Source organism: Pieris rapae, chromosome 17, assembly GCF_905147795.1.
Source record: "Pieris rapae chromosome 17, ilPieRapa1.1, whole genome shotgun sequence".
NCBI lineage: Eukaryota > Metazoa > Arthropoda > Insecta > Lepidoptera > Pieridae > Pieris > Pieris rapae.
Window position 1 is genome coordinate 9,339,337 of NC_059525.1, and position 12,417 is coordinate 9,351,753.

Sequence of the window (12,417 nt, forward strand, 5' to 3'; positions counted from 1 at the left end):
AGGAGCATACATATAATCAAACAACTTAAGGATAAAAGGCTCTACAATGTAGCGTTTAATTCTGTCATCGATTTCATTAAATATATATTTTTGTAACTATATCTTTATCTAATATATAGTTGCGAAAATAGAATATTCAAACAATATCGATTTATAATGTAATAGTAGCGAAATATTAGCAATGTTTTTAAGTTAATCGTCTCTTCCAATCGATTGAACAAACAATGGGCCAATAATTTCGAAAAACAATTTGTAATAAAAGCTTATTTTGAGTAATAAATAATACGACACTGTTTTTAATACTCGGGGCACTTGTTGACCCGTGACCATGCAATCTGTTAAGCAGATACATCAAGATAGTGACAGTTATTAATCTAGATATATTGCAATTTTATATATAAATAAAATCAAAATGAAACAGAATGTGTAAGTAAAAAAATCTATACACGTAACAGTAAACACAAAAACACTCAATGAAAATGTCAGGCCCATTCAATTTAAATTAATTATCACATATTGCAGTTACATTAATAGTTTTAAAGCCCGGTTGTCACCTCTTACGAAACATCTCGTGGAAGTGGCAGTATTTTAGCGCTATGCGATTTTCGCGCCATTGCAGTTACTCGCGCAACATGGCGTCACGCACAGCGCGCGGCAAAATCTGCGCGCCCTAGTCAAAATAAGACTGACGATGACTTGATGACTTATGTGATATCTGTGACTGTGATGACTAAATGACTTTGACTATGACTTACAGTGACCGTTACACTATGACTGGATTGACTAAAGTTACCAAGAGGAAGGTTAGTACTGACATTTGATTTTTATCTTAAATATGTTCCCCTTAATGCTTGTAAAATCGAAATAAAAAATAATGTTAATTTTTTCATAGTAAATTATATAATTTTATAAAAATCTAAGAATATTCACAATAATAAATAATCCTTGAACCACGCATTTATCAATTTATTCTTATTTAATTTTCAAACAGAAATTGGTCTACGTTATAATATTAACTGACACAGCTAACATATAACACATACAATTCTATTAACTATTCGGTCTAGCAATAGAATAATTTTTACCAGAAAAAAAAACACAGCCGACTAAACCTAGTCTAACAATTCAATATTACGTTTTAAATGTGGTACTAGGGCGATTTTAATAACCCCCTCAATTTATAGAAAAAAAAATCGGAAAAATTAGTTATTATTACCAAATAGCTCATTAAGAAATAGGTGCTCATAGTAAAGCACACGTAACATTACCTAACGTTATCCTTAACCATATATCGGGGTCGTTTCCCAAGGGACCAGATATAATACGACCTTAAGCCAATAACCTATCCAATGCCTACGGCAGGCAGTGAAAGTTACTTTCACTCATGTAAATATGGTGACAGGTGTATTTACGGCTTTATAAAATAAACAACAGATTAAATGGTTTTTTTTTATAGTTAAATCGTTTTTTAGTGTATCGTAAAGATTGTTGATTCATATATTTTAACAAATCTTGTATTTGATAAATTTGGTTAATTTTGGAACATAAGATAGACAGGTATCACTTATTACACGTCATTAAATTTAAACCTGTAAGCATCACTACTCAGCGGCAAAGAAGACAGAGGGTGTAGGCAAAGAGAAAAAGCCGTCGTAAAAAACTCTCGGTACTCTTTTAAAAAAGCAAATCATCAAACAACACTTATTTTAAAACACAAGTCCCAGGCGATTTTATCAACAAGATAATCGCTAACTTTTTAGACAGCTTTTCTTTAATACATATCTTTAAAGGGCAGAGATAAAGAGCCTCTGGGATTTTATTAAAGAAGAGTATCCCTTTTCCCAATAAAGAATTACTAACTTTAGATAATCTTGTAATATATAAATGTAATTGCAATTGTGTACCTTTGGATTTGAAACTTGACCGTATTGCCCATTACAAGAAATAGCTTGAAAGTTATTTCTTGTAATGGGCTTTCAATATAAATTCAAATCAAAATTAATATATATTTTTATTAATCTGTATGAAGAAAACCTTTAAATCCAAAATTATAAACAATTGTCTAATATATACATACGATGGGTACTAAAAAAGTTATAAGTAGGAATAACAAATTTTCATCATTACTCATTTAGGTAAAACCTAATGTATTAAGAAAAAAATTTATACATATCAAATGCTTCTATATTTACATTTAGGTACTGATAACTTAATAACAGGCTTTCCCACTTCCGCTTCCACAAACTTTCCCTATCGTTAAAAGCTAATCACAATCAAAGCATATATTTATCTAAATACATTTGACATGAAATATGCGCTTTCTCTCGCGTTTCGTAACTCATAAAAAATATGACTTGCATATTATTACGTAACTTTAGAAATTTTGTTAAAACCTATGGTATTTGTTATTAGCATTTGGTTATGTAATTACACATTATGTGAAATATACTTAATATGTAGATATTGATTAATGTGAGACGAGTAAAGTATTGATGTCAGTTGTATGAATACATAAAATATTATCTTTTAATTGATTTTAAACATTTCCAATTCATGTTTAAATTATTTTTCATTACGAGTTAATTTCAGTGCTGGTTGTTGTGGATATGTTCAGATATACATATATTAAATGAAACACTTTTTTTAAAGCTGAGTAACAACTGACTTTAACCGTTTAAAATAGCTTGTAATTAACAAAAAATTGGGTAACATATTGTGACGATAACAAAAACTAACTTGGCTTATCTAAGGTCAAAAATCTAAAAAACCCTTCAATACAATAGTTCAGTAAACCTTTTTGAACAATATCGGAAAAAAAATGTTGTATGTATTACAATTTGTGTGTGGAATAAAATTAAAGGACTCATTTGCGACTCATCACTCAAGTGTACGAAGATTACTAACATTTGGTTTACGCTTCTAATTATTAACTAAAATTTAAAAATGTAACTTAACTGATGATAGGTTACATAACTCTTACTACTTAATCGCATTCCAAGATTCGCAAGTGAGTTCGAGATTACATTCTAGCAAACTACACATATTATGTAGCAATAAAACTGATTTGACAGCGACAAATTGAAATGATGTTATTTTTTTCACAGTGGAGATACCCTGGAGAGTCGAACAGATGAAATTAAATTCCCAACTACAAGTGCCCTTCGCCAGTCCCCTCTTCTCGAGCAGTGCCCACTACGCGGCCCACCTAAATGTCCACCAGCGTCCAAGAGGTATGTTGACTATTAAGTTTGACTATTATGATTTTGGGAGCAATGTTGGGTTCAGCGTGCGACTCTTATCCATGAGATCGTAGGTGCATTAAACATTCTCTCGAATGGTAAAAGAAAAAAACACAAGCTGGATTACACCAAAAATGCCTAATAGAGAAAACAGATACAAAAGTCTGAGGCCCATACTTTGCGTGTGCCCAAACGTTGTTGCGCCACGATTGACGATAACCGTTAAATTGTTCAAGATTTTAAATTATAAATGACTAGAATATCTATAATAGTATTGTCTTTTATTAACATAGCTTTTATACATTTAAAATAAACAATTTTTACTGGATTGAAGCTATGTATTATTATATTACAAGAGATGGCTTCAATCCGGTAAAAAAGAGTTTTCTTTATATTTATAATATTTTTCCTTCAGATATCGTACCCACGATGGCACCTGCAACAACTTAAACCGCCCAAGATGGGGCTCAACCATGACTCCAGTTCAGCGTTTCCTTCCACCAGTGTACTCAGACGGCATACAAGCCCCAAGGAGATCTGTCTTCGGCTCTCTCCTACCATCAGCCCGTGAGATCAGCGCGTTAGTGCACGAAGATCAAAACGTAGAAAACCCAGGAATTACACACTTGCTAATGCAATGGGGTCAATTTTTAGACCATGATATGGTATCGTCGTCACAATCAAGAGGGTTTAATGGATCTGTCCCAAGATGCTGCAAAGATGGTGGAAGGGATTTCATTCCTAAGGAATTTTTGGTAAGACCCGCAACCATTTTCATTATTGCTAATATTACTAGAATTTATTAATTTATTTCGTAATCCTACAGCGAACATCTGTGTTGTGTGATGGTGTTAAAGTCAGGGTATGTACGTCAGGTGTGGTGTGTTCATGATACAAAAGATAGAGATAGATAGACGTTTAAGATTCAGCTTAAACAATTCAAGGCGTAAAAATTGGTTGTTGTATGTCCGGGCTGTGCGATAAAAAACGGAGTTTCTTGCATGATGTTTACTTTCTTCCCTTTTTTTCAGCATCCTGAATGCTTTCCTATAGCTGTACCCCTTTCGGATCCCTTTTACGGACCTCGTGGAGTGAGATGTCTGGACTTCATCAGGTCTTCACCAGCACCTCAGGAAGACTGCCGAATTGGCTGGCGTGAGCAGATCAATCAGGTGTCAGCGTACATCGACGGATCTCCGCTGTATGCAAGCTCAGCAAGGCAGTCCGACAAATTACGATTGTTTAGAAATGGTACGATTATTATCTTATTCACCAATACACTTGGCTATCCGGTTCCCGTACTCCCAATGGGATGGCAATCCTGACTTCAATGTACCAAGTTCTTTTTAATCAGTCAGTTCCTATTACTTAGTTCAAATCCTTCAATTAAATTGAAAATATGAACCCTAGGTATGCTTCAATATGGGCGAGTACAACAACGGCGCCCTCTACTGCCCACGGAAAGACGGGATGAATTGTGCAGAGGCGGAGCTCTGTCTGCTGACTGCTTCAAGTCTGGTGACGCCAGAGTCAATGAGCAACCAGGCCTTGTCGCTGCTCACATTGTGTGGTTACGACAACACAACAGGTATAACTATTTATTGTTTGCTCTAATCTAGTGTATACTAAGTAAACCAATTCAATAGTACCTAAATTGATAAAAATAGTAGTGTCGTAAAATCTTTTTTAAATAGTATATTCATACTCTAAGCTCAAAAATAGAAGAGAATATTTATAATATATTTTTTTCAGAATGGCAACAGAACTGGCTCACTTAAATCCACACTGGAGTGATGAGAAAATATACCAGGAGACAAGAAAAATTATTGGCGCTATGATCCAACATATCACTTATCGAGAGTTTTTGCCGATTATATTAGGTATCAAAATCTTACGAATTACTTTTTTTATGTAAACGGGCAGAGACTACCTGATGTTAATAACGATACCGCCGCCCGTCGACACTCTCAATGCCAGTAGGCTTGCTGCTGGCTTTTTAAGAATTGGTACGCTCTTTCCTTGAAGGACCCTAAGTCGAATTGGTTCGGAAATACTTCCAGTGGGCAGCTGATTCCACATAGCGGTGCTGAGCGGCAGAAACCTAATTAAACTTTTTTTCCTACCTGTTCTACTATAAGTAATGCATCCAATCTGACATACTTTTTAGACCTGGGCGTCACTTTTCTGTATCTGTTCGTGAGCATTTGTCAATATAATAGGCAAGTAGGTGATCAGCTTCTTGTGCCTGACACACGCCGTCGACTTTTTGGGTCTTAGGCAAGCCGGTCATAGCGGTCTAACGATATTTTCCTTCACCGTTCGGGCGAATGATTAATGCGCACATAGAGAGAAAGTCAATTGGTACACAGCCGGGGATCGAACCTCAGGTATGAGAGTCGCATGCTGAGCCACTAGGCCAAAACTGCTGTAAAGATTTTGTAATTCGAAGATAGAACTGACATCAAAACAAATGTTTCCGTGATAATTATATTTGAATAAATGTATTGTTCTAGGTCCGGAGGTGATGAATCTTTTCGAACTAGAGCCCCAGAAGAAAGGCTACTACCGAGGGTACAACCCCAAGATCAATCCAAGTCCAGCGAGTTCGTTTGCATCAGCCGCCTTCCGCTTTGGCCACTCCCTGGTTCAACCTTCCATGATTCGCTTCGACCGCTTCCACAGACCCATGGCTAATAGTATGATACATCTATTTTGTTTAGTTTCTTAAACGTTAACCGCCTGTTTCATGGTTTTCTTTTGTTTAAAAATGTTTTATTTCATTTGAAGAAGTTGAAATCTGATCCCTGTTCTGAGTACTTACATTATCATCTCTATAAGAGTAGGCGCATTAATTAATACTAGAATTTAAATAATTGCAAATTTATTACAGATGTATCACTTCATGATGAGCACACAAACCCATCAAACATCTGGAGTATGGGTGCCGTAGATCGTCTAATGCTCGGTATGATGAACCAGCCCATACAGAAACGGGATGAGTTCATCACGGAGGAACTAACCAATCACCTATTTCAAACATCACACTTCGACTTCGGCATGGATCTTGCAGCAATCAACATACAGAGAGGGAGAGACCATGGAGTACCACCATACACGTCTTGGCGGGAGCCTTGTGGTCTATCAACCATTGAAAACTTCGATGATCTGTCAAGAATAATGCCGGCAAGAGTTGTGCGGAAAATGAAGGCTTTATACAAGTATTAATTTTTCTATACCACCTAAACATGTAACAATGTTGAAAAACCTAGGAATAGAAGCATACAAATTATAACTTAGATGATAATCATGTACACCTTTTATTCTTCAGGAACGTGGATGACATTGACCTCTTCACTGGAGGAATGTCTGAACGGCCTGTAATCGGGGGTCTGGTTGGACCAACTTTTGCGTGTATTATCGCTCAACAATTCTCAAATTTACGTAAAGGTGATCGGTTCTGGTATGTATTTTACAATCATTTATAATAAGAATTTGATTTATTATATTATATTATCATATAAAATTACAGGTATGAAAATGGTGGCAGTGAGTCGTCATTCACACCAGCACAATTACAACAAATAAGACGAATTTCACTAGCACAAGTACTATGTCGTACGCTTGACACGATTGACAGCATCCAACCTTTTGTTTTCCTTTCTCCTGACAACCCTGACAATAACAGAATTTCCTGCTTCAACAATCACCTGGACAATTTTGACCTCTCCGCGTGGGTAGAAATTATTTCGAATAATGAAGTAAGAAAAGCTAACGAAGATCCTTCGACTACGTCGAAGCCAATAAGATCAAAACCATCCACCTCAATCCCTATAACGACAACTAAAAAGCAAAAGATTACGCCAAATCATTTATCTCTTAAAACACATCTGGGAAATGACGAGACTAAAATTAAAAAACAGACTCATGTACTTAATTTGACTGACTCAACGACTAATGACACTGATACCGTTAAAGATGTAACGCTGATGGGTATTGACGACAAACTTGACTTTAGAAATAAAACTAAAAGATTTAATGACGATGATATCAACATACGACGCAGTCCTAATAAACAATATGGATATAATGATAACGTGCAAACTGCACAATCTGTTGTAATCAATAACTTGCCACAAAGACCAAATAGACCGTACTTATCTGTGACTGAAAACATCGACAAATATACTTACCTCATCAATTATGTACCAAGAACAACTCCGTCTTGGCGGCAGACGACTAGACGAAACTATGACAGAGATGTAGTTAAAGTGACTTACCAGACTTATGACGATACTTACAGACGACCTAATAGACCATACTTTAATAGGGGTGACTTAGACCATGACTATGAATCTAGGAATAACGCACGAGTTGTTACTGAAGTTCAATCTTCAGCTAGATCCAATGAAGACTTTATTACGACTCGAATAACTGATAGACCTGTGACTCTGACTGAAAAAACTCCAAACTTTGACTCGACGACAGAAAACTTATACAAATTACTGACTTTTGGCTATGTAGGTTCTTACAGGGGTGACTTGACAGAAAAAAATATAAGAAAGGACTTTAATGATGACAAAGTAAGTAAAGATTTTGCTACTAGTAATGAAAGGCAAGATGCGGTGACTGACAATGGTGTGAATGCTGGAAAATTATCAACCTTTTTCCTACATGAAACTGCAACCCGACCCTTTAATTCCCAACGTCCAACAAGACATAATAATGACGAAATGACTCAAAATACTAAAACTAAATACTATTACATAGACAACGTATTGAAGAAATACTCTGATAATGAAAGCCTCCCAAAAGAAAATCATTTGACTAAAAAAAACGAAACGATCAAAGAAAATATAGAAGAACGTTCCGTCCCAAAGAAAATTGCTGCTTTAGATGATAATAAGACTGATAGATCCAGAGAAAGAGAAAAGAAACCGATGAATTCTGCGAAAACTCCTTCCGTGACGTTCGATATAATTCCTAGTGAGAGCAGGTAGGTGCCTTCGCTGTTTAAATTAATTGATAGCGGTTAAATAATGATTGCATATCTTATCAACCTAGCCTATATTTAAATATTAAATTAAGCAGTACATTTTAGTTATCAAACCAATATTTTTTTTAATTTTGTCGTTTATTTACAGTCCAACCCAATGGGCAGTTTACGAAGAAAAGGACGAGTTAATCGATCCCCTTCATAACTGGATGCCGGCTGTTAAGACGGACCCTCTTTCTCTTAGAGAGCTGCCACGCCCAATGGACTTCTCTGGAAAAAGACGTTTAGGAAGACAATAAAATCATTGAATTATATTTATTGAACATATTTGTAGGTATGCACAGGTTAGGTGAATATAAATTAAAGATATTGTAAATTGCGCGGAAAAGTGTGGATTTTAAAAGACAATTACTGCTTTATGATGATGACTGACTGTGACTGCAAACTTTTGACTGATAACTTATAACGGGGCTATTATTTTATTATTAATTTTAATTGGTATATTTCTAAATTTTGGATATTCCAAGACGTTTGACGTGTATGTTTTAAACTGGAGTATGCCTATTTAATTTATTGATTAACGACTTATGATCAACCAATTGGGAGGATATAATGACACTTGATGACTTGGGTACTGGGAGACTGACGAATTTTACCTTACCTTAACTGTATTAGCGACTAAATATTATGGATGACTTTAACAGACTATTTTATTATGACATTTGATTTTTATTTTCTTTAAAAGCCTGACTGAATAATATTAGTATTATTGGAAAATATAATTTATAATAAGTGGTAACTTATACCAAGTTTTAAATTGCAATTAACATGCATTTAAGTGTAACAATTACAGATTAGACTATTTATGAATAGAACCACCGAACCTAACTATGATAACTTGTCCCATTATTAAAATAGTTTGTTTAAAAAAAACTAGTTTTTTCAATAACATTTATTGAAAACTAATGTCTTAACAATCAGATCATATCAATTTTATTTCAGCTACATAGACTGTCATTTATCTAGAACCTTAGACATATAAGTATATTAAACAAAAATAATACAATAAATCACTGTATTTTTATTTTATACCTTTGGTAACATAAAATATATTAAATGATCATTACTATAAGTACATTTCCCATACTTAAAATCTACTTACTAAATATTTATCATAAAAATAAACAATTAAAATATAAAAAAATTAACATGCTATATTATAGCAATATAAGACTACAAAAACATTTAGCATAAATACAGATCATGTATGTTGTACATTAAAATAGATCTGTATGTAATATAAAATATAGTATCAACCAGATTAATCTCTCTCAGGGTAATATTGCTGTAAAGACTTGCTTAGTTCTTGAGCCAGTTCAGCAGTTGCAGCACATAATACCCTACGAGACAAAAGGTCTAGAGGTCCTCCTGCTGGATCAATGCAAACTCCACCTGCCTCACGAACAATAATATCTCCCGCAGCTATGTCCCATGCATGAATACCAAACTCAAAGTAGGCATCACTCCCTCCTAAAGCCACATTTGCCATGTTCATAGCAGCAGAGCCAATTGTCCTAACACCATGTCCCTTCTCTACTAGAGTTCTAAAATTTTCAAACATAACTCTCAATCTTTCAGGATCACGAGAGGTCCCTGCTTCAAATGATACCAATGCTTTACTCAACTCTTTAGTTTGTGACACATGTATAGGCTTATTATTTAAAAATGCACCATTACCTTTTTTAGCAGTAAATAAAAGGTCAAGGACTGGGTTATAAATAATGCCAGCGACACATTCTTTGTTAATAGCTAGACCAACTGAAATACAGCTTTGGGGATAACCATGAATGAAGTTTAGTGTGCCATCTACGGGATCAATAATCCAAGTTGGGTCGTCACTGAGAACGCACTGACCGCCTTCAGATACTGTTTCTTCTCCAATAAACTTATGAGTAGGAAAGTTTTTTGACAAACCATCCATAAGAGTCTTTTCTACATTTTTATCTACTTCAGTGACTAAATCGATATCACTAGATTTCTGTTCATAGGATTTGCAACCATTTCTAAACTCTATTATAAGGTTTCCTGCAGATTTAACCAAATCAAGAGCTGCGTCAAAGTATTCATCGACTTGGTCCGACATCGTGAATTAACTAGATATATGTTTTAGGATACACTTCTGGACACCCTGGTAAATATCTCTTAAATAATGTAGTTCGTGTCAATTAAAAATCGCAAACCCAGCAATTACCGATGACTAAAGACCGCAAACTAACGATTTATTATTTTTATATAATTATATTAATATAAAGCACTGATAAATTTAATGATAATAAATTTGTAGCTGTTTGTATATATATACAAACGCTTTCTTAAAAAACTGGTATTACGCGAAAATTATAATAAACTTCGTAAAATCAGTAAATCGCTCAATTGAATTCTCGAATCTAGTAAATCCACACAATTGAATAAAATTTCGAACATTGTAAATTGTCAAGTTACAACATTCAACACTAACATTGTGTCAGCTGTCATAGGTATTTTTTTTTTAATTGCGTGATCTGTCGTAATTAGACAGACTATAATATAGATTATAGACAAAAGTAGTACCAAAGCCCATTCGAACATGAATTACCCGTACTGGGCTCATAAATCGCCGCCATGCCTTATTATTAGTCTCCAAAAATACTTAGCTCTTCAAGCTCCAACACACAGATCACAATTCCTTCCTATATTTTGTGTTAACTATGATGCATTAACATTAGATCCTACTATTTTGTTTGACTTCGGCATAAGTAAACAAGATCTTTCTGCAAATGCCAAATTTACTGATATTATTGACAGTGACAGCCAATGGAAACATTACCATTTAATTTTTTGTGATGCTTCCAAACCCGGTCCCGAGGAGTGTGTGGGAATTGGCGTTTTCCATCAACAGTTTGACATTGTACAGAAAATAAAATTACCTCCAGAGACTTCAGTATTTACTGGAGAATGCTTTGGTCTGCTGAGGTCTCTGGAGTACATTTTAATAATGAAGCTTAAAAAGTCAATAATTTTAACTGACGCTAAAAGTGTCCTCCAAGCGTTGAAAAGATTTCCTTTTAGCCGTAATATAAATAATCACCCAGTAATTATTGCATGTCGCGATTTAATATATCAATGCTTCATCAAAAAGTACACTGTATCTTTTGCTTGGATTCCGGGTCACTCAGGTATCTTTGGCAATACCAAGGCTGACAGGCTTGCCAAAGCTGCGGTCAATGACGGAGACCTGGTTCCATACAAAAATTTTTCTTGTGATTTAACTCTCCTTCCTAAATCCCAGTTAATAAATTCTTGGATAAACATTTGGCGTTCTTCAAGTCAGACGAAAGGACGGTATTACAACATGATTCAGGGGGATATACCTCCTAAACCATGGTTTTCTACTTTGACGCTTGGTAAAGATATTACTTCGACCCTTATACGTATGAGGCTGGGCCATGCATGCATACCCTTGCATTTGGCAAGGCTTAACCTTTTGCCTGACGACACACGTGAGTGTGGCAATGACGTTGGGGATTTTAACCATATATTTTTTGCCTGCAATAGACATGACCGTTCCGCTTTTATATCCTCGCTTTTATCCATAAATATTCCTTTTCCTACTTCTATTTCTGTCCTTTTATCTAATATAAATATTGATGTATATAAAATTTTAGCTAGCTTCATTTTTCATAACAATATAAAATTATAACCTATGTTTTATGTATATACGTACTTATAATAAAATTTATCTGATCCTTTTCCAAATTCCGTACTAATTTCCTATCCAATAAACCTAATAATGCACTTCCTAACTTTTGTACATGGCTGACGCACAAACCGTGCAGGCCAAGAAAGGGAAAAAAAAAAAAAAAAAAAAAAGCCCATTCGAAAATCAACTTTTGTTTCTAATTACAAAACAATAATAATCTTTTTTTATGGCAATAGTTACAACTTCATGGCAGTTTTTTTATTACACTTTTATAGGAACACTTCATCTAAATAGGATTTTCTGTTATTGAAATCTATTTGCGTATGTGGATATAACCACACATTACCAAGACCAGGTAGACAAGTTTGATATTGATGATTAGTTGTTTAAATGTTTTTAATATGTTATGGTTATGGGAAGGCATGGCATTTTAAATAAAACAAATA

General features: G+C 34.6%; 2 protein-coding genes across 2 annotated transcripts; one reads left to right on the top strand and one right to left on the bottom strand.

The window, feature by feature from the left end:
• Positions 1–598: 598 nt before the first annotated feature.
• On the top strand, positions 599–9,302 carry LOC110997623 (chorion peroxidase). The gene is made up of 11 exons (XM_022265869.2): positions 599–803; positions 3,105–3,230; positions 3,655–3,994; positions 4,271–4,490; positions 4,650–4,827; positions 4,992–5,119; positions 5,753–5,935; positions 6,130–6,457; positions 6,568–6,699; positions 6,769–8,232; positions 8,381–9,302. Exons 3-11 carry the CDS (start codon positions 3,713–3,715, stop codon positions 8,529–8,531), a joined length of 3,066 nt encoding a protein of 1,021 aa, XP_022121561.2. The 5' UTR covers positions 599–803; positions 3,105–3,230; positions 3,655–3,712; the 3' UTR covers positions 8,532–9,302.
• Positions 9,303–9,383: 81 nt separating this feature from the next.
• LOC110997624 (inositol monophosphatase 1) lies at positions 9,384–10,705 on the bottom strand. Its single transcript, XM_022265870.2, has one exon. The coding sequence runs from the start codon at positions 10,373–10,375 to the stop codon at positions 9,554–9,556; it is 822 nt and encodes a 273-aa protein (XP_022121562.2). The 5' UTR covers positions 10,376–10,705; the 3' UTR covers positions 9,384–9,553.
• Positions 10,706–12,417: the final 1,712 nt, after the last annotated feature.